General features: G+C 43.6%; 1 protein-coding gene across 1 annotated transcript; it reads right to left on the reverse strand.

The window, feature by feature from the left end:
• Positions 1 to 36: 36 nt before the first annotated feature.
• Positions 37 to 1,910, reverse strand: SAYSD1 (SAYSVFN motif domain containing 1). The gene is made up of 2 exons (XM_040612172.1): positions 1,725 to 1,910; positions 37 to 1,646 (listed from the first exon to the last, which is right to left on the reverse strand). Exons 1-2 carry the CDS (start codon positions 1,884 to 1,886, stop codon positions 1,356 to 1,358), a joined length of 453 nt encoding a protein of 150 aa, XP_040468106.1. The 5' UTR covers positions 1,887 to 1,910; the 3' UTR covers positions 37 to 1,355.
• Positions 1,911 to 22,652: the final 20,742 nt, after the last annotated feature.

The raw sequence follows: 22,652 nt of genomic DNA on the forward strand, positions 1-22,652 counted from the left end.
ATACTTTTTAAAAACGCAAAGACTCACAGTTCATGGTTCTTCCAAGGTAACAAAGCTTTTTATTTACAACTCATGTCCACTACAAAGAGGCCTTTGAACCTGCAGAGGCTACGTTAATCAAAACCAAAATGCAGCACGTTATTTGTCTAAAGGCAGAAGGAATCAGTAAGAATAATGCAAACTCTGAAGGCTTTTTACCAGAGGATGGTGAAATCCCCAAATCCTGTCCTCGCCTTTAAATAGCAGCATTTGGAATTTATACAGCAGACCAATACAGAAGCCAAGAGAGTGCTGCGGAGAGCTACTGAAAGACACTTAGTAGTGTTAAACATATTACTTGTGCTTCAATCTATGATTCTCTTACCACAGCAATTAAATTCAAGCCAACAGTTCCTTATGTTTCCCCAACCAATGACAAAACTTGTGGCAAGTCAAACCTGAGCACTGTAACTGTTACATTACAAAAGGTGTAACAAAACGGGATTTGAAAGACCAGTCTGTGACTTTTCTTCTCACCTCAGAGGCACAACTTCTACCAGCTGCTCTTCACTATGACTTAATAATGATGATTTATTTTAAGACAATGACCTATAGACTAAAAATATAGGTGGATCATACAAGAAGTCCATTGACATCTAGGGGATGATGGTGAGATACACCATCAGCTGTGCTGTGCTATTGATCGGGCAAAGCCCCTGCCACCTGAAGGCCTCTTGCATTCCCATGTCAGCTACACACTCACCCTGGGGTTTTTTAACATGACTGTTAAAGAAAAATATGTTTTACCTGCCAGGAAATAGAAGTCCTTTTTGCTTCCATTACAAGAGATGGAAGCTGTAATATGAAGCAATGCAAGTTCCCCATTTTAAGATCAGCTGTTTGCGGCAGGTGAGTGCCAAACAGAGGCAGCAGCCTGTTTTAGGCACATGGATAGCACGTCACGCCATTTCTTCAAAAAGAGGGTCCTGGCCAGTGCTGGGAAGAGAAGCAGCTGGTCATTGTACTACAGGTGCCATCAAGTGCCAGCCTTCCCCTCACCAGTCACCAGTGCCTTTCCCGTCACCAGTGCCCAGGTCGGAGGGAGCTGACCCCCGCCGGGCCGACAGCTACAGCAGCGCAAGGGCCCTGCTGCCCCTCGGCAAACCGGCCGCGGGGGGCTGCTGCCTGGCCCCCCCCAGGAAAGGAGACCAGAGCACACGCTTTGCTACGACTTTATTCGGGATCACCGCGCCCGGGGAACCCGGCCCCCAGTCCGGCGCAGGCGGCGTTCTGCGCAGGCACACCCCCGGGGCCGTGGGGCGAGGGGCAGCGGGGCCGGCCCAGCAAAGCGGCTCGCCCCGCCGCCGGGCCGGTGGCTACCTGCCGGCGGCGGGCCGGTAATGCAGCTCCCGCTCCAGCTGCTCGGCCGTCAGCGTCCCGGCGATGGCGGCGCAGCCGGGGTTGAAGACGGAGTAGGCGCTCAGCTCGCCTCGCCGCCGCTCGGCCGGGCCGCGGGTGCCGGCGTACATCCAGTACAGCCCGGAGAGGACCAAGTAGGGCAGCCCCAGCTCCAGCTCCGCGAACAGCGCCAGCAGCACGGCCCACAGCAGCACCTTCAGCAGCAGTGGGCGCGCCCACACCGGCGCCGCCACCCCGCTGGGACGGGCCTGGAGGCGGCAGCGAGACGCGGCGTCAGGCACCGACCCGCCGCCACACGCCCCCATCCCGCCCGCCCCGGCGCTCACCTGAGCGCCGCCGCCCGGGCCTGCCGCGACGGCCCGCTGTCCCTCGGCGGCCTCTGGTGGAGCCGCGGCCCTTCCCGGCGGCTCCGCGGGGCGCGGCGCGGCGGCGGTGTTGCCACGGGTGGCGCGGAACCGGGCTAGCCGCCGCTCCACCGCGGCCGACATGGCCGCCCCGCGCCTGCGCAAGGGCGACGCGGCAGCGGCGGCGCGCCTGTGACGGCGGGGCGAGGGGCGGGGCGAGGGGCGAGGGGCGGGGCGAGGGGCGGGACGAGGGGCGGCCCCCCGGCTCCGGGGCAGCCGCTGGCGGGAGGCGCAGCGGGCTGCGGGCGGGCCCGAGCGGGCGGCGGGACGGGGCGAAGGCAGGGGCGAGGGGCCGTGGCCGCCCGAGCCCCGAGTTGAGGAGGCGCGCACAGGCGTAGCCCCCGCGTAGGGAGCAGCAGACAGCCGGCTGCCCCCCGCCTGTCCTGAGCTGATAGCAAAGCCTGCCCATTAGCTCTGGAGAAAAGCTCTAGAGAATCGACAAAGGCCTGCCCCTTGTTCTGGGGCTGGATTTTTTTCATATTTAAACCTTAATGGCTAATGTTGACACAAGAAAGAAAAGGAGAGGGAGAGAGTAAAACGCGGGGTGACCTAAGCCTGGAGACGGGAGTGAGGTGTTAGCAGCTGGGGTGAATAGGCGTTTGTGTGAGGCAGTGGGGCGGCCATTTTAGAAAAGCGCTGAGTGGCCAGGGAAGGGCAGCATGGCGGGAAGGGCGACATGGCGGGAAGGGCAGCATGGCGGCGAGGGCGACATGGCGGCGAGGGCACCCGTGGCAGGCATGGCTAGCGTGGCCTGTGCTCCGCGGGGCAAGAGGAGCTGGGACCTGCCCAGTGCCAGCGGCTGCCGGCCGCAGGGAAGGGCAGTGGGCTCCCGCCCAGGCAGGCCACGGGCCTTGCCGGTGTCCCTCAGCACCAGTGTCTGCTGCAGTCGGCCTGGTCTGTCCCGCCTGCTCTTGAAACAAAAATTAGAAATCGGGGAAACCAGCTCTGTCACATCATCTTTCAGCTGGTGGTACAGCTGAGAAATAGAAATTTATTTACAGGAGCTGGCTCTTTAGCCTCAGGAGTAAGAGATTTATCACTCTCCAGCAGTAACAGTTAGCGATGAAACATCGTTTCATCCTGCAGTGCTGTTTCCAGTTACTTATAGCTTTCTCAGAAGTGACCTTTAGGGCTGAATATCTCATGCATGTGTCAGCTCAGAAGCGAATATGAGAAGTCTAATAAAAATCAATTTGGGTGTTCTTAAGTTATCTTAATGTGGAAAAAATTGTGTTTTTTCCAGCTAAATCATTTTTCAAATGCCTATTTTATGCTTGGTTACAAAATAACTTTCCTTTAACCTTCCGACTTTGCAAAAAGTGCCACAATGAGCAACATTTTTCTCTTTATTTGTGGAAATTTGATTTTGAAATAACAATAAAAAATGTTTTAAGATAGCCTGCACGGGACATTATTTTATTTCGGGTGGTTTTTCTCTTCCTCTTGTACTACTGCTGACAAGAACAGCTCCTCCAAGAAGTGCTGGGCAGTTCCACACCTTATGTTCTTAATTCATTTTCAAGTGTCTCTGCTCTTTCATGCTCCTCAAGGAAGCAAGAGAACTGAAAACTGATTTGGGGAAATATTTTTACGTGACAGAAGGCATTAGAACTATGGTGGCAAAATACCAGCCGGAGTTAAAGCAAGGATCGATAGCAACATTCGGATCCTGTGCCACCCTTTGCATTTATCCCATCAGCAGCCCATCACCACGTCTTGGCATCAGCAACCTCTTTATTCAATAGTACAGGCTCAGGGCCTTCGCTCAGTGGTTCGGAGTGTTGTTGCTTACTTCCTACAGCTGCAGATATCTGATCATGCACGCCAGCTTTTTCAGATATCAACAGTAATCAAGCCACATTAATTCTCTTGATGGATTAATCTAATTCATTGACAGGAGCTTTCTCCTTCATGAGATAAGCATACACACACACACACTGACTTGCTAAGTGCCATAAATGCAGACAGAAGGGCAACCCATTATTAATATAATGGCCTAGCTTAATTAGTTCAATGGAGCTGAGGGAGCATTGGCTTTAGTTGTTGAGGTCTTGGAGAACATTTACAAAATAGATTGAAGTGCACAGACTCACACTTGTCTAATTCCATACAGAGCTTTCTGCATATGCGTTTACTAATCAGTTCTGAGCTGCTTCCTTTGTAAAAAACTATCATTAATTTTCCTTCCCAAAATAGCAGGGTATTTTGGCTGTGGACATAAAGGATTTTGTCTGTCTTTTCATTGGACTAGTTTAAGTTCTGAATTGCAAATTTTCACATCTGTGTGGTTTCAAAATGTGTACATTTGTATATTCAGCAATGCATGCTAAAATGATACTGCTTTATATTCTGAAATGGTCTAAAAACATTAAAAGATGGGCAAAGCAGAATTGTTATTTCTGTCACAACTCTGAAACATTCCTTATCATTTCATGGCAAACTTCCATTTGAGGAAAAGAAAACAGTAAATATCCCTTACTAGTACAGCGTCAGCTGTAAATGTCAGTTATTTAGTGAAATCATTGTAACAGAAAAGGAAGATAAGCTATTTTAGTACATTTAGAAGATAACACTCCATAAGCGTTCTAGCTAGGATTGTTTTGCCATATTCATAACTTTAATCTGACTCAAAAGTTAAAGTTTTAAAAACTGTTCTAAAACTTCAAAAGATCAGAATACTGCCTTTTGGTTTTTATCATAGAGTGAGGAAAAAAAATGCAGCTGCCACCTGAAACTCACTATAACGTAAGTGAAAGGAAGCCTGATTCATCTCTCCTGTCTGTCAGCGTTGTTAAGTTGGGTTCAACCAGTCCACTCTTCTCAAAACTTCTTAAAAAAATTACTGTGTAAGTTAACCGTCAAAACACTTTTGTGAGACTGGACATATATAAGGCTCTTTGGGCTTGAAATCAGTATTTTTTTATTCTAGGTTTGCATAGTGTTTAACCGCAACAGTCTAACTAGGTGCTGTAGCAGCATTTCCCCCATGTTACAGACAGGGATAATGAAGTCAAGAGAATGTCAGCGAACATCTTAAAACCAATTCTAGATCTGAGTTCTGGTTCCACATCTACTTCCTTCAAATCCATTGGAGTTTAAAATATAGAAAATACTGTATGCCAGAAGGGGAATAAAGAGTGAGGAAGACATTACCCCCTTACAGACATACATACTCGGTCTTCAGAAGCACCATAAACTTTAAGGTTCACATTGAGTACCAGTTTTATACAGCCACTTCCACAACAATGCAGAGGGTGGCAGAGCACTGACTGGTTTCATTTTCTAGGAGCAGAATGCCCAGAAAGGTTTTGCAACAACCTTTTATCATACCTTCATATCTCTGCTGTATGCAATGAGGCAAATCATCATCGAGAAGCACTGAGCTGTCTTTAACAGTTGGCAACGTGCATTCCAGCCAGCTAGTTGGAGCCTCAGGCTCTTGCTGATAATTTTTTGCCTGTAAAGAATCCAAATGGGGGTGAGACTGCACCTGCACCCCTGAAATAGGTATACCGGGCATTGGGGCTTAGTGTTATTTAATTCACACAGATTAGTCAGCAGAACAGAAGATGAAGGCAGGAGATATCATGGCGGTCTTATTCCTCCTCAGCTTTACGTGGAAGAAATAAGCTTACCTAAAATAAAATCATTTGATATGCATATCTCCATGTAATCCACAGGAAAAATTACTTCTGACAATTGTATGGAAATACTATCGGTTTACTCTTTTTGCCAATTTATCATCTCCTCTTAACACCAACACCTACACTGGATTTTGGGCTATTTTTGATGATTGCCACATGAAGTGAAACTGCTCAGTCAGATCACAGCCAACAGGTGACAAAGGATAAGACCTCCCCGAGTCTTTTCAAAGACAGGAATAAACTAGCCAATCCACACAGAGAACTTTAGCCTTTCTGCATGACCTACAGAAACACTTTTTCCCAAATCACTATTTAAACATACAATATACCAAATACTCCTTTCCGAACTCTGCTACAGAATAGCACAAAAAGCTGATAGTCATTGCAACAGAATGTTTGAGCTCTAAGCTGCCCTCAGTGATGCACAAAAGTTGTGTGTAGGTGCACCAGTGAAGGATGGTGGACAGCGCGTGCATGCGCACACAAATAAAAAACAGGTACACCGGTAATGAACTTAATCCCTAAATTAATCTGCCAGTTATGGAAAGAATTTTTATGGGCTTGTGAAGCCTGGGAGGAAGGCAGGAGCAGAAAGCTTTGTATCCCAGCAATGCAATGAGCGTCATCAGAATCAGCTGTGGGCATCAACTGGGGCATCATCAGAATCAGCTGTGAAAAACCTAGTGTTCAGTGGGGAAATATATAACAGCTGTTATACCACAGTACAAAAAGTGGGCATCACCACCAGTATGAAGTTCCCCGAGTGCTCATTCATTTTCTAATGGAAGTGGTGATTACTTTTTAATGCTCTGTGCTCAATCCAGAGCTGTCAGGTATCCCAGCTATGTACCAGCGCGACATACTACACCTAGGGATGAGTAGTTTGATAATCCCAGATTAATTTTATAGAAAATACGACATGAGGATGCTCTGCTCAGTTAAAATGACAGCACTCTGTAGACACACAGGAGCACACAAGAAAGCTTTCTGGACAAAGCCTAGCTAATCATCAGGGCAAAGACTTTGTACATGACTACTTTGGATTTCAGGCATGCAATCTAAATTCTGTCCAAGTCCCTCAGCCATGTTTAGGTGACTGCATCTGCTCTTCATCTAGCATCTCATAACTGTCATTATGGATTGAGTCAGAGTCTGGAGTGCAACTGATCTGTGTTTAAAGGTCTAGTGGAGGTTTTGGCCCCACTCTAGGTAATTACCTGCTATTTTGGATCTTACACCCCAGATGTTGACTTTTAATTCATTAACAAAATACCAATTAATTTATCTTCATGATTGTAAAGAAAACACAGGAACTCAAGCAGATACAACTAGAATAAAAGGGGGAATAGTGGTACAGAGCTTTTAGGAGTCTGAGTTCCTTGCTTTGCGGGTGAAATTTAGTAGGGTTGTAATTCACAGACAGAGTATTTGTCATGCCAGTATTTATTCTAATAAATGGAATAAAGATCCGGAAGCAAACCTATGTGAAGCAAAATGGGAAAGAGAAGCAAGAGCTAAGTATGTCTCAAATCCACAAAAGACTCACAGAACACACCCTCTACTAACTGCTGAAAGCTAATAAAAGGCAACCTTGCCTATTGAAACAGATTAATAAGTCTTTGGCTTAAACACATTGCCAACCCTGACTTCCAAAAAAATCTACTCAACGCTCCAAAATCCAATACATAATGCAGAAGCCTACCTCTGACATCGACAAAAGTGGAAAATCCTCAGTCTTCCACCAGTTACCACTGTCTCTTGAAGTTATTTCCATGGCATAGAGCTGACTGTGAGCCCAGAGAATACCCAAGTCTTTGCAGAACCATAGCAAACACCATTTCAAGCAGAGACTCAGCAGCAGTCTCCTCTGTTTAGTGATGAAGACATAGTATCTCAAGTGTAAATCTGTTTTGTGAGTAAGGTGGGACTAGATGAACACATAGGTAGGAGAGAAGAGCAAGGGAATTCACGTGAGAACAGCAGAAGTGAGGACGGAGACACTCCAGTGGATCTGAAAGAAATGGAGAAACCAAACCAGACCCTCAGCTCTTCAGATACTGGTGAGACCCTGCAATGTGAAATCCTGACCCTGCTGAAGTCAGTGGGAACTTTGCCAGCGCTACACTGGGGTTGGGATTACATCCCCTGATGGACCAAACAGAGCTCATACCTCACATTCTGCTTGATGAGAACTGTGGGCCTCACACAAAATTCCTTCACATTATTTCCCTGAAAAGCAAGCCAACACAATAACAAAAACTTGGTAACTTTTTTTTTGGTGTGTTTTGGTTTTTTTGTTGTTGTTTGGGTTTTTTTTTATTATTATTTATTTATTTTTTATTACTGTGACAAATCCAGTTAATTTATTCTATTTATTATACTGTAAGTACTCCCCACAAATCTCGCACCTTATGTCTTTTAAAATAAGATAAATTACATGAGGAGGACAATGAAGACCTAAATAAGGTCAGCTTCTTACATATCGAATTGTAAAGACAACCTGGAATGTGGCTGTCTTTAAATTTAGGACGAGTAAAGTTCAAAACTGGATCTGGCTGATTCTAGCGCAATCAGAGAATGTGGAGTACGCATCCTGCCTCTAGTGGGTTTAGAAACCACGGGCTGTGTTTTGGCATTTTGGGGCTGACCCTGAAGGACACTCGGCGTCAGTGTTGCAGCAGGTTCAGCAAGTAACTTCACGCCTGGGCTGTCTCTGCAGTCAGGCTCAACCCAGAGTTGAAGTACTTCGCTTGTCTGGGGCCTCATAGGCCATCAGCAATCAGGTTTCAAAATGGAGGGGGAAAACCCAAATCCAAGGAAACCATGCTTCATATGTACTGGTTAAGCAGAGATTTCGGATGGCAGAAAAGGCTGAGGACTGTTTCCTGGTCATTCATTTATCTCAGAGGGCAGCAAAGGATGCAAGACGTTCTTTTGTCAGTTCTTCCAGAGAATGACTAAGTGGCTTTCATAGGCAGGACCTTGTGAATATTTAGCAATTTTATTCGATTATTTCTGTTTGAACACTTCAGCAAGGGCAACTATCTGTGGCAGATGAGGTATGAATTCATGAGGGAGAAGTATTTACAGATTACAAATTCTGACATATATGTTTCTAGACAAAAGAGAACAGACAATGGCAAAAACGTCTACATTTTAGTTTTGTAAAATCAAAGTGCTTGTTGCAGAGCCTTCACATTTAGAAGTTGAGTTCTGGCCCTAAATACGTACCGTGTATATTTACTTCCTCCACCCGTGGTCTGGCTCCCTTCTGGGTAGCTTCCACTGAATTCTGAATGTCAGAGTTTGTTTTTTCAAGATTCTTGAGAGTAGCAACAGGAGGGGTAAGAGCCCGTCGTGACGCCATGAACTGAAGGAGAAATGGTAGCACCCTCTGCTGTCATTTTCAAATATCACCTTAAAGATTTCTGTATTAACCTCAGTAAAAGCTGCCAGAGTATTTTGTTCATAATTTTTAGTTCATGTTAGAAAGACTGTGACTGCCTTGTGATCTATTTCTCTTTTATTGTTCTGTAAATGACTGTAATATTCCACAATTCATATCAGTTTATCTTTTGGGATCTAAATAGAATTGAAATCTGAAATCTATGCCATCTGCTTATGTGAGGTAGGATTCACCCTTCAAAATATACCTTCTCTTTCAGTAAGTGTGTTTTTTATCACATGCACACTGAATTTAAGCATACATTTCCTAAAACTCACGCTCGGACTGACAAGCCCAAAAACTAGACAGCTTTAGTCTTCACTTCTGTAATTCATTCAGCTAACATTGGAAAGCTGCACAATACAAGTTGAGTTTACATTTCCCTTTTCCCTGCTGCAGACACCGCCAATTCAGATGCTGATCTCCCCAAGATATATTTGTGGATTTACTGCAGATGCCTGAAGGGATTTAATTCCAGGATTAGGGACTGAAGTACAATTTACATTACAGTAGATGAATGTACACTCCCTTGCTCTCTAATTCCTGTTTCCCTTCTGTGATGGACATATGTTTGTGGTTCTGAGGTAAATAAGTTCTAATATAAAAGTAAACTCACATATGCAGAGATCCCTTCATTATGTATTTATGGAGGCAGACATACTTGCTGTAGAACTTATCTGATGGATCTCAAGTTGTTTTGCATTCACTTACACGCAGGAACAGAGTTAAATATACTGGATTTATACTATTGTGATGTACACAAAAGCATCTGTGTCTCCAGACTGTGGGATGCTGAAAAGGGACCTCTGGGCCAATACCAAGAAAATCCTTTTCTTTAGAAACTTTCTGTGGTGTATTGAGCCAGAAATGGATCAAGTCTTCCTCTATATGTAACGTCTGTTTCATTAAATGGATTTCAGAGTTCAATTTCAGGTTTTCCAATTATTGCTTTTTCTTTCTGGAGGAATTCTGGTATTCTGTCCTCTTTCTTTCTTTTTTAATGTTCAGCATCAACATTTTATATTGAAGTGCTAGGAAAGATTCTCCTGTATTCATTAAAAGAAGCTGTTCTGCTGGTAGTGGTTCTAAAACATTGGGTATCAGTACTCTTCCACATTCTTGAACAAAAGTGATTTTAAGAAATGGCAAGTAACTACTGATCATATAAATGAAATAATAGAATTTTTAGTAAGAGAGAACAAACACGTAATTATCCCAGCATTGCTTTTGCTCCATGTCATTGCTGAGATTTGTTAGCGTGCAGTAAAATGACAAAACCAATGGGGCAGAACCAACTAGGTTCTCAGCAGATAGCAGCTGGTGCGTAAAAATCACTAGTGCTGCGTACACATAGAGTAGTGAGTATCTGGCCCAATATTCCTCATGGAAAGTACAGGCCTAATGCTAAGGCTCATATGGTTGGCTCAATTCAGTGTCTGTGTTTATTTCTGCAAATAAAGTCCCAGGAGATTGAACAAAATGGCATTTGCTCTACAGTTGTATTGACTGTGCATCGTTACCTGCAGACTACGTGGCCAAAAGAACTCGTGCTGTACCTCCAGACCTATCACAGTTTGGGTATTACCACCGCAGCCTCAATTCACAAGCACGTTGGTTCCCTCTCCTGTTGTTCTGTTGTTGTATTCTCCACTCTTGGCTGGCTGCAGAAGAGTGGAATCCACATTCACAGGTCACGGCCTCTGTTCTCCCTCCTCAACACTCAGCTGGGCCATAAGGTGTCCTAGGCCACTTCCATCTAACGGTGCTTCAGTACTTCATTGTAACTGCTCCTGCTAATGCTTTGCGGCACTTGCAGTTTTGGTGTATGCATGCAAAGACAGAAATATTCTCTCCCTTTGGTAGGTGGTAATCCCTTCAGGCCAAGGCCACCTTTCACAGCACGTAAATCAAAGTTCTTGATGTGACATACACTTCTCTGGCCTTCAGAGAAATTGCTATGGTGTTTTGCTGTTGCTGGCTGACACCTCCTGTGATGTGGCACTCATCGTGGTCCAGGACATTCAGCAAAGTTTCCTCTGATCTCCTGAGGAAACCCAGTGCGGGGTCAGAAGACAGCTGTGGTCTTTCCTTTAATATAAGCAGTGCTGGGGACATCGTTGGGGTCTCAGGCAGTTTGACAGCGTGCATCACCTCAAAGCAGCCCAGCACAAGCAAGCACCGGGCACCTGGGAGCACCAGCTGAAGGAGCTGCAGGGTGATGGCAGGCAGATGTCAGGTAAGAGCATGCCACAGCTGCCTGGGCCGGCAGGACCACCAGTGGGGTCAGGGCCCAGGAACGGCACCGCAGGATCGGGGGAAATGTCTGTACGCAGCTGTCCAGGCTCCTTCCCTGTCACTGACATCCACCTCTCTTCGAAAGCGTTTTATCACACGTGCTTGTCCCCGCTAGATGGTAGCAAAAAGGCGTCGTTGGGGGAAGAGAGGCGGGCTGCTGCTCCTGGCGGGTGGCTGGGGGGAGCCCTGAAGAGCTGCGGTCTGAGGACCCTGGACTATGAATTTGCTGAAAAGTCAATGCTTCTCAAACATCAGGAAAATTCAAGGCAGGCAAATTGCAGCAAATATTTTTGCTTTTTCAGAATTACAATATGGGAAGAAGGGAGTGCTTGGGGTTTTGTCCATGAAAGCAGCCCCAAAACCTGCAGAGGAATGCTCTGGTGCAGTGCTGGCCACACACAAGCTGTCAAATGTGTGGAGCTTTCCATGTTCAGCTCGTTTCTTCAGGGTATGCTACATATAAATATATATACATATAGGGTATGCCACATATACATTCCCCAGGCCAACCCTAGAGAAAGCACTAGAGGTCAAAGAGGGGAGCAAGGCAGTTCATGGTGTTCTGATGACATTATTACTTCATTTAAAAATACCTACAATTAATAAATTAACTGAACTTTCTGTTGGGATGACAATGCAGGCACAACCTTAAAGACCCAAACATTGATCTCCTCCTGCTCCACATCTGTAACACTGCTCGTACTAGAGCTTAGTGAAAAATTATGAAACTTCTGATCTCATGGAAGTTTTCCATATGGGGACAAACTCATATTTTTTAAATAAAAGATGAGAATTTTTTTTGGTGAAAACAAATCAAAAGAAGTACCTTAGGGGTATTTACATGGAAAAAAGAAAGAAAATAAACCAAGAAAGATACCTCATTCAAATCCCAGCCCTGTTTGATACAGGGCAAGCACTTGATTCCAAAGGGCAACTTTACCAGAGATGGTGACCTCTACGGTAGTGCTGCTGGGTCACCTCATGGGACACAGTGATGCGGTCTGTCTCTGCCCAGCCTCTGCTGCTTTGCAGGTCTCTCTCAGCATGTTAATCTGAATTACCACACTACAGGAAACATCTTCTGCTGAAACATTCTTGCAATATATTTGGATTACAAAAAAAGCATCTTTTATTTGGAAAATTGCTCCAGGAACTCCTGACCATCTCTGTACAAGGGAGCAGGAAGGCCATGATTTCAGAGTGAAAAAGCAAAGCTCAGCATATTGCCTGACCTCCTCTTGTGCACATACAACTATTGCTGGAGCCTAGTAGAAAGGGTAGCAGAACAACTGTGCAGCAGTTTGGTACCCACCAAGTAGCACTGGGAAGGATGCAGTTTTTCCATTATTCAGCTTTACAGTGTTTAAACTGCAGCAGCTTGAAATTTTTGAGAGAAATCCTCACCAGACTGCAATTTAGTTGAGTTCTTACTGTCCTGCAAAAGAAAAGCAGAGCAAGGAAAAAAAAAACACAAACAGAACAAATCCAGTATCTCTTTATTAAAAATGAATTGGTTCAAGAACAAAAATCCAGAAAATGTCCCAAGTCAAACAGGACCAGTTATATTACCTTTTCATTCCTGCATTCCTGCAGGTTTGATTCACAGGCAAGGTAATCAATAATCCACATTTTTGCTTGATCTCAGCAACATTCTAGAGGTAGTACTTTCACAGGGATAAACTGTTCAGCAATTTCTTCAGTATATTAATCACAAGCAAGCCTTTCTTGAATGACAGGCAGCCCTTCTGCAATTTATCTTTTATTTTCTTTTCTTTTAAAAAAAGCAGTATTAAAACCCAAAAGAAATAGCCCTGGCTTATTTGACTGTTACTTAACTTCACATCCTTTTCACAAGACAAATTTACCTTGGAACCCAATCCCTGTGGCACCTCCATTTCCTCATATAAATTGTTATTTGTCACAGTTCCTGCATTTAAGTTATAACCCAGTCTTGCTCCATTTTTAGATTTCACCATAAAAAGAATGCTTTAAATCAAGGTGAATACATTTCTGTTACTATGGTGGACATCACAAAGGCTTTTCCTGATGTCAGATATTCTCTAGCCTCTTAACAAATACCATTGCTTTTGTAGATGAAAGTTTTCCCACTGACAGGATATGTAGCCTTTCACCTCTAAGATGCTGTTTTGAATCCTGCCCTTTTCAGTTGCCAAACAAATGTCAAAGAGCAGCAATTTAGATTGCAAGAGTTGAAGGATCTTGATCTAATTTCCAGGGAAATTAGAAAGCATAGGAGACCATTTGGCCCCTTTTTTTTGAAGTTGGATTGGCCTTGCTTGCCAAAGAGTTAATAATCAAAAACTAAAGTTAGACGATCAGCTCAGTTATGAAATAAAGTGAACTTTTTCAGTAAGTCATGCAATTAAGTATCTTACAGATTTAGCAGACTTTACGTTTTGTCAGGGTGAGGGTATCCAGTGACCAGAAGCACGTGCTGCAGGTGTCATGCTAATGGAAGCTTTAATACCTTTGCTTTATCTCCTGCTAACAAGGAGCTAGTGACTACAGCATCCCCTTGTCATGTCATAGTTGTTTGCCTCTGTCTGATGCCTACCAGTGCTTTCTTGAAATCAGCATTGGCATACAAGCAGAAAAAAAGGTTCCCTTTTTGCATTCCCAAACCATACCTACCCCATGTTTAAATAGAGTATTCTATTATCATGTTCTTCATGGGTGATTGTCCAGGAGCGGCAGTACTAATAAACTCTCTTGCCCTGTGCAATTTCATTAACCTTGTTCAATTTGTGACTATGAGCCTTGCAACATGAAGTGTCACCTCATTTTCTCCTATCAGGTGCACAAGTTAGTCATGCACAGTTTTATTTATAAATGTAACATGACCTTGTTTATCTGAGCCCCAGAGCCTTTGGGTGAGCACAGAGCCTGGACAAATGGGGATGCTGGCCCTGAGCATAAAGTCCAACATTTTCTGAGCACAGTGCTGCTGTTACTGAGAGTAGGGGCAAGAAGACATCCTAACCAAAAGGGAAACCATAAGGAGAGCAAGCAGGAGGACTTAAAGATAAATCCAAAGGCTTTGCACAAACACACACAAACCACCCACCCACCCACAAACCAAAGAAAAACTCTACCAAAGCCCATACATACCATGCACGGAGACAGGGAAGAAAGAGCTGCTCTTTGGGTATGGCCCATACTGTGCTGGGGCAATACAGATAGTGCAGTTGGCTCTTGCCAGCCCTCCTGTCACTGCTTGCCATCTTTACCTTTTTGAGGGAACAAAGGAGGTTACCAACTGCCCTGGGACCACTCTGCCGAGCCATTATACTCTTCTGTCAGCTGCAGTGGGCAGACAATAGTGTTCAGGAATTTTCCATGTTTTGCTCTACAAAAAAGTCTTCTTGGTTCTGGCAGGTTTCTCTCTTTTCTTCCTGGCAAATGCTGAGGTGAAGAAACTGCTCTGTTTCCCAGCACTATCTAGCACATCCATGAACAACTTCCCCTTGGCTCAAGCAGTCTCTCACAGACCTTTTGTTCCTGACATAATTATAAAAGTCCTGCTTTGTCTTCACAGTCTTCAAGCCTTTTTTTGTCACATTTTTTGTTACCTTCCTGACATTTCTGGTTTTGTTGAGCTTTTTCCATAATTTTCCTATTTCTTTGGCTTTGTGATGTTGCATTGATCTTGCTGATTTATATTTTTTACTTTGTGTTTATCTGCTCCACACCCCAACGTTGAGATAACTGGCCATTTTTTGCTCATCAAGTACTACTGACTTGGTAATAAATATCTGGACGCCACTATTAGTTAACTTTCCCACTCCAAACCTAAGCTGTTCAGGGCTGTGCTCGGTGAAGTCCATAGCCCTCCCTCAAAAGGTCAGTGAAAGTCATGTTTGTACATATCAGGACAGAATTTGGCAACAAAAGCTTAAGTTTTTCCATGCTTTACTTTCCGGAAACTTAAAAATAGAAAAAGAAGGAAAGATTTTTCCTAATCCACATTTCTCACTAGAGCAGAGATGTTTATTACCTTAGTGGTGCATGTTTTCACTTGGATCTGCTATCCAGATGGGTATTTCTTAGGAGATTAGGACACGTGAAGTCAGTGAGTGTTTTCCAGGGACTTTCAGGGCCCCAGCTTTGAGCGTTCACTTAGCTGCAGACCTGAGCTTGGTTGCTTTTCAAATATTTGGAAGGTAAATGGAACAATATGGGTTTGGGTAGTTACACTCATAAAAACATTCACTAATTTTGCCATATAACAAGAGTTGGATCAAGAGCTTCAGTCCCTTGGTCTGGATTCTAGCAACAGCTTACTGTGGGACACTGGAACACAAACAATTGCTACACTAACACAATGATCTTGAATTGGAAGATCTTATAAAAAGGCAACAGAAGATTAATTAGTACCATGCTATCCTCCATTATGCTGGGCTTAATGCAGGGAATGAATTTACTATAAAACATGAGCCTGACTGTGCTGGGTAGGCAAGAGGACATCCATTGAAGAGAGACAAGTAAATCTTGAAATTCATCTGCAGGTGAAATTTTTCATTTTCCCTGATTTTATTTACCACTGCATTAATTCGATAAATTCTCCATTCTAAGCAATATAATATCCATAGTTTTGCTCTTTATTCTAAAACAAACAAATAGAAAAGTAGGTGTCTTGCCTCAGTTTTTGGGGTAGCTAAATTGTATGTCATAGGTATGAGCACAATATCACCTTCAAATTTTTTCAGTTCTGGACACCATTTTATTTAACATAGCATCAGTTAGGGCAAGTAACCAAGGCCAAGAGGTTACCTGAACCTTAACAGTTTTTTAGAAAACTGTTGTAAGATCAACAAGATAGACCTTAGGCTGCTGTATTAATTCAGTCCCATCAAAGAGTTTCTTACTCCATATCTGGTAATTGCATACCACCTGAAGGCAAACCTTTATTTTTGTGCTCTGAGTCCTGGAAACAAGATTGCAATATTTTTTATATTACTTTACTTGCAGATGTGCTTTACTGAGGTCACGTAAACCAGTAATTTTTCATCAACATTCTGCCCGGGAGTTTGTATTCCTCTTTATACAACACCAACAACTCCACAGCTGCTTGCTTACGGGGTGCATTCACAGGCTGAGCTTCTCAAACAAAAGATTTCATGTTTTATTCACTTTCTTGCTTTACTTTTACAAATTATCTATTTTAAATTGCCAGTATTGAAATGTGAAACAATTGAAACAAAACAGAAATATTAAAACTGGCCTAAGGATATAGTCACAGCAATATCTGTACATACAGCCTACATGGGAACTGTCTAGCCCTCCAACAAGATAAACATTATTTTTCAAGAAGAGTTGATATGTGCTGGGGGATGCATATACACTGACATTTCATCCTATCCAACTTTTCATAAATGTTTCTAACAAATCACCCTACTGAAGAAGAATACAGATTCATTCAAAACAAAGCATAGTGCTCATTTCTGATTGTAACATACATATAATAGTTTAAAGGAATTATCATATATTAGTAGGTTTTGCAAGGGCATGATGATACTTTCCCATGTTACCTGATAGCAAATTAGTAGGCGGTGTTTGCAATGCCTTTCATTTGGCGTTTAGTAATTTCTGTAGAATGCATTTTACAGACTTATTAAAACACACTCAGACTTTGTTAATAAAAAACATTTACTCTGAAAATAGAAGTGTGATGGCTTCTGATGTAGTGTTGCACCTGCAGCAATGGCAAACAATATGGGAATGTACAGAAACCAGCATGAAGTTGTTCTTATCTCCCACTACCCATGGTTTATATTTAGAAACAAGAAATCATGACCAAGGCCATTGTTGTAATTCTGAACTGTGCTCTGCATGTTTGAACATGTGTTCAAAGGCAAAGTTTACCTAAAAGAAGCAGTCAGACCAAGATCAAACACTCCCCTTGCAGGGAGCAGGAAGCACCAAGAACTTTGCACTCCATGAGCTTGAGGTTCTGCTGCGTTGCTTGGTGTGCAGCCTCTATGCTGTATGGAAGTAGAAGAGAAGGCAAGGACGGTGGGAGGGTTTCACAGGTGGCTTCTGCTAGTCTAGAGCAAGTGGAAGGGGCAGAGAGGAGAGACAAGAAAGTGGGTCTGAGTGTCTTTTGTTCCTAATTCCTATGTCAAAGTGTCTGAGAGAGGAGGGTGGGGACAAGAATTGCCAGTTGATACTCAGAGTCCCTGCTAAGCCAGAGGTCCCTGCAGCCTTAAGCATCCTCTTAACCTATCCTGCTTCTGACCCACACTCCAAGCCCCAAAAACTTTTCCTCTTCTGACCCAGATGCCCCATCCCTCACCTCCCTGCACTGCAGTGACCCACTAAGAGCTCAAATGACCTAACTGCGTTCACTCTGTAACTCTTTCCTTTGTCTTCATCACCCTCTTTCCTTCCAGCTTTCCTCCAATCCCAGTTCTCGCCACTCCAGTTTCAAATACCCCACTTCCCCTTCTCTCAAATGTCCTGTAAGTTAATCACAGTGCCCTCAGCTTCTCCAGTTCAGAAGCATCTCCTCATTTAACCCTCTTCTGTTTCAAATTCTTAGTCCTGACCCTGCAACCCACCCAGGAGCTTCTTACCACCCTCTTCTCACTCCTCCCGTCACCCCCAATCCTCTATCCTGCTCCCAAATTCTCTTCCAGCTCACTCCCCACCCTATACACACTCTTTTATCTGCAACTCCTTTCCTGCCTACGTACTTGCCTCAGATCACCAAGCCCACTGCGGCTTTTTAGTTGTTCTTGCTCAGCTTTGGTGATGTGCCCATCCGCTATGCTCTTCCCCTGTAGCTGGGTGGTCAGCTAAAGCCTTCCCCTTTCCTGGCTGTCCTTGCAGGATAAAAGGAAGGAATCAGAGCTCCTCCTTTATCCAGGATTTCAAAAGCTCAGTCTGCACTTACAGATGTCAACAAGAACAAAACAGTTTTCAAAAGAAAACAGTGAGGTGAGATAGAGGATGTAGGGTAGTCGTATTTATCAAGAAAAGTCTCTGTAGTCCAGGTATCTGTCCCTAATTCATCAAAGGAATGGAGACTGGAGAAAGGAATTTACCTAGGGGAAGAAGTAGGGCAGAAAGCTTTGGGCAGGTCAGCATTCCCCTAAGCAAATCCCTGGAAGGGTAGAAGGGGTCAGAGCAGGACATCTCCATCTCCCTCAAGTCTGCGTTACACTTGTGTTCTCCAAGGCATCCAGAGAATCACAGCTCAAGCTGTCCTACATGTAATCACGTGTCAACCCTGTCTCTCGACAGAAGGAAATGGGGCCCTGGACCCCCAAGTCCTTGGGAATAGAATGAAGCAAGCCATCGGGGACGTAACAGAACCAACAGGGGGAATTTCTGGTTTGGATTTTGAGAAGTTTGCAACACAGGCCATAAAAATTTCCCCAGAGCTATGTATGAACAACTGCACTGCAGCAGCCTAGTGTTAGTTGTAGGACTTTATGATGGCAATTGGAGAATTCCTTCATGTATATTGTTGCAAAATGGTACTAAGCAATATTTATGAGCATATCCTCGAACATTTTTCCACCACTGAAAGTGACTAATCCTGTGCAGGTTTAGCCAAACTTTCTCAGAATGCCAGGCAGCGCTGAGGAGCAAAGCAGTGGGACCATTGCATGAACTACAGTGTAGCTGTTAGCACTGTTAGCAAGGACAGCTGGCATGAGGGGGGAAAAAAACAGAAAGAAAACCTGTTTTCCTTCTGCTTGAGTAGAATTTCTTGACAACGTAAAATTCGTTCCTTAGAGAAGAAAGGGGCTCCTCACTATGACTGAAGAGGAGTGATTTCTGCTGACAACAGGCATCCAAATTCTGAAGAAACAAAACAGCCAAACAATCAAGATATTGTAAAGAGCACTACACTAACAAACTTAATGTATTTACAGCAAATGGCTAGGACATACTCAGAACACACCAGATTCTTTCTCATAGATGTCACGTGCACAGACACTTCCCTCCTCATTATTGTACATGTGATTTGCAAATTCTTGTGCTGGCATTACTGAAATATCAGTTTTAAAACAACAAACAATATTTCCTCACATGCCAAAGAAAACAGGAATTTTAACATCTTAAGCCTTCCCTAGAGATGGCAGGATTCCCTTGGTTTGTGTGTTACTCCACAGAGTTGCATGTTACGCCAATGTGAGGGAGGGACGACTCCTCTGGTTTTTTCCATTTATTTCCCAGTGAGGAGCTCTTTGTCCACAGACTCCTGTGACAAGTCTTTTTGTGTCCTGGGGGTGCTCATCATTCATTTCAGAATCTGCTAGGTAGGACAGTTTTGTACAGGGGAGGGAAAAAAAGGAATTGCATTTGCCCAGTCTCCCGTGGCAAACAGCAACTGGAAAGGAGGAAGCATGACAGGTTAAGGCTAGTTGGGTCTCCCTGAGCTTTGGTCCTTCAGGAAACTCCTTTCCTCCTACCAAGCAAATGCTTCTGCACCTTATCTGCTCACCTCTCCGTGGAGTCTCTGGTTTCCCTCTGCCACCAAGGTCTGTGTGTGGGCTGCTTCTTGTGAAGGATGAATGTTCAGCTCCAGCAGCAGCCAACTGACCCTCTGCAATCAGCTCCTCTGCCTGACTCTGACTCAGAAATGCCTGGGGGCCCTTCTACCCTTGGCGCTTGGCTCCTCTTGCCCCAGGTTTGTCTCCCATCACACAGTGCCATGCTGGGCTGCCAAGTATTCCACTTAGGTAACACTTGGCATTTCCAGCCCCAGGGCCTCAGCACTGACGCAATTTCCAAACTCATTTTTTAAAAAAGCCACAAATATTTTTAATTCCTAGCAACTGAGAAACCCCAAAAGCAAGAAAGCGGCGTTCTTCTGCCAGGAAGGGAAGAGGAAAGGCTGCAATGGGGAGAAGAAGGGTAGATTGAGAACTGCTTCATCTTTCTACTCCCTCTTCCTTCTCTTTAAACTTGCTGGTAACGCAAGGTCAGGGGAGAGGGCAGAAAGAAAGAGAGGAAAAACTAGGGTAGGGGGAAATAAGTTCTGCAATCCTTTCTCCAGGAGTAGAAGTAGAAAAGATCTCAGAAAGCAATGGCTGCAACTTTCTCTCTCCTCTAGCTTCCCACCTCCATAAACCCCATGTATCAGCACAGGTGAGAGACAGATGTTAGTAATTTTTCCATTTCTTTCTTTGTTAAAAATAAATAAACAGAGGCATAGTTAATGGTTAATGCTGCTGAGTACATGGAGCAAACAGTTCTCTTTTCCCGTCTTGCCTGTAGTTTAATTATGAACTTAGGCTGCCTTCAGGCTACAAAGGGCAAGAAAGCAAGGAATACATATATCCAGAAATGCAGTCAGTGTTTGATGTCTCTGAGCTAAAAAAAAAAAAAAAAAAAAAAAAAAATGTGAAGAATAAAAGCAATGTGCAAACCATGGAGCTTGGAGTCAAGGGGAGAAGAAGCAAAAAAGGGTCTGAAGATAGCTGAGCAACTAGTAACATGGAGAACTTCCAAATTCAGAACTAATGCTAAGAAGTAGGTTCTGTGAAGGTTGTTAGTAAATGACCTTCAAAATATTTACAGATTAAAAAGTAAATTAATGAGCTGTGGGTGCTATAGGCATAGCACCAAACAAGTAAGGTAGGAGGAAAAAAATCAAGACCCCAGGGTATGGAGTCAGGAGAAGGACAGAAAAAGCCAGAAACCCTGTGATGGTGCAGAATGTGGTGTATCCCCACACTCCTCCAAAACACATGGGAAACTTCAGGATAGCCTCGGAGTATATGGTGATCTGAAGCACTGAACATTGAAGCTCAGTATTTCTCTGTCAGGGAGGTGAAAGCAGAGCTGAAGGACCACATTGGATAAGGGTGCTCATACAAGGCTGACACTCAGCAGTGCCATAAGCAGTCACTGGACAACTTCACAGCCACAGAGAGCAGGATGCAATTCCTGGTGCTGCAGGAAGGAGAGGGGGGCTTCTGTCCCCGTTATTCCATAGTGGAAAGGGACAGCATTTACAGAAGCCTGCCTGAAGGGGAAGAAGAATTTGGAGCTTTAGTGCAAACAGAGACCAAAATATTTCCTGTAAGTGGTCCACAGTTTTTTGAGGCTCAAAGTGAATCAGAGCTCCTAATCTCAGCATCACAGCAAAACACATGAGATTAAGGTGCTGATCCAAAGTTCACTAGGCATCAGAGAAGTGAATTGGGCTTGCCTCTGGGTACAATAAAATACAGGTGACTTGCATTAGTCAGGAATAAGAGGCGCACACAAACTAGCTGACTTCACAGAACATAAAAGGTCACTGGCATTTCAAGAAGCCATAAAACACAATGAATAGCATAGATACGCTCAAAGTTGTTAGGAATGCAAAATTAATAATTACAAGTACATGATAACATGTAGGTAGCTTGCTTTTTGGAAGTCAGGCAGGTAGGTAGTCAGGCCAGTTTCTAGGAGAAAGTCCAGGGAATGTCTCACATAGTTTAACACTAGAAGAATAGAGTACCCCAACATCAGACTGCTGCTAGAAATCCTGTGCATCAAAAGAACTGTAGATACTGAAGAAACAGCACCTGCAGACTCTCAAAACATCTAGCTGATGCAGAGTAAAAAGGTACCCTAACTTCACCCAGTTTGTAGAACTCAGAGAGCTGTCTTCCTCATCCGTGCATTTCCCTGTATCATCTAGTGAAATCTCCTTGTTAACCAGCACGAGTGTGCTAAAACAGTTAAGTACTAGGTGAACACTATAGGAAGGATACAGTTTTGATGGGGAAAAAACCTGACTCCAAAACTGCTCCAAAAACTAAAACAAAACAAAACCAAAAAAAAAGAAAAAAAAAAAAAAAAGAAAAATCAAAATAGCTACTTCACAGTTTTACCTCTTTAATACATAAATATTATATTTAAATGTAGATACTGGTATACAGATTACACGCAGTAATATTTACATATGCATCCCAAAATCCAACTATTTTGATACAAAAAGAGTCCTTAAGCAACATGAGTAAAAAAAAAAAAAGCAACTTGTGGCACAGCACGTGATGACTTTGACATGGTGATATATATTTAAAACTAATACTGAAGGGAGGGGGGATAAAAAAAACTTTCAGTGACGTTGGAAGAACAGCCCTTGTTAGAATAACCATGGACTTTCAAACAGGAGCCAGAGTGAGTTATTCAAGCCCCACTGCACATCTGTAGTTTACAAAAGGAGAATTCAGGTACTATTGTGAAATAAGGTGGAGATAATATATACTCTTTTCTTTGGTTTTGGGATCATTAGTACAGGTGATCAGATTAAAAGTGGGATGAATTAATTCTGAGGAAAAGAAAAGCATAATAGTGTATTAATGCATGGTCAAACGACAACACACTATTAATATAATTATATACTTGTTATATTACTAATTGAAATGCCTTATTAAAAAAAAATAAATCAAGAAAACCAATCTTTTCCTTATCAGAAAGCTGACTAGTGGGATTTTCATA

Source organism: Falco naumanni, chromosome 12 (genome assembly GCF_017639655.2).
Source record: "Falco naumanni isolate bFalNau1 chromosome 12, bFalNau1.pat, whole genome shotgun sequence".
Classification (NCBI taxonomy): Eukaryota; Metazoa; Chordata; class Aves; order Falconiformes; family Falconidae; genus Falco; species Falco naumanni.

Bases quoted from the DNA above. Each gene is read 5' to 3' on its own strand.
- SAYSD1 (XM_040612172.1), bottom strand. From the start codon at position 1,886: ATGTCGGCCGCGGTGGAGCGGCGGCTAGCCCGGTTCCGCGCCACCCGT. The intron at 1,647-1,724 runs GTGAGCGCCGGG...TGCCGCCTCCAG, and splicing joins GCCCGGGCGGCGGCGCTCAG to GCCCGTCCCAGCGGGGTGGC.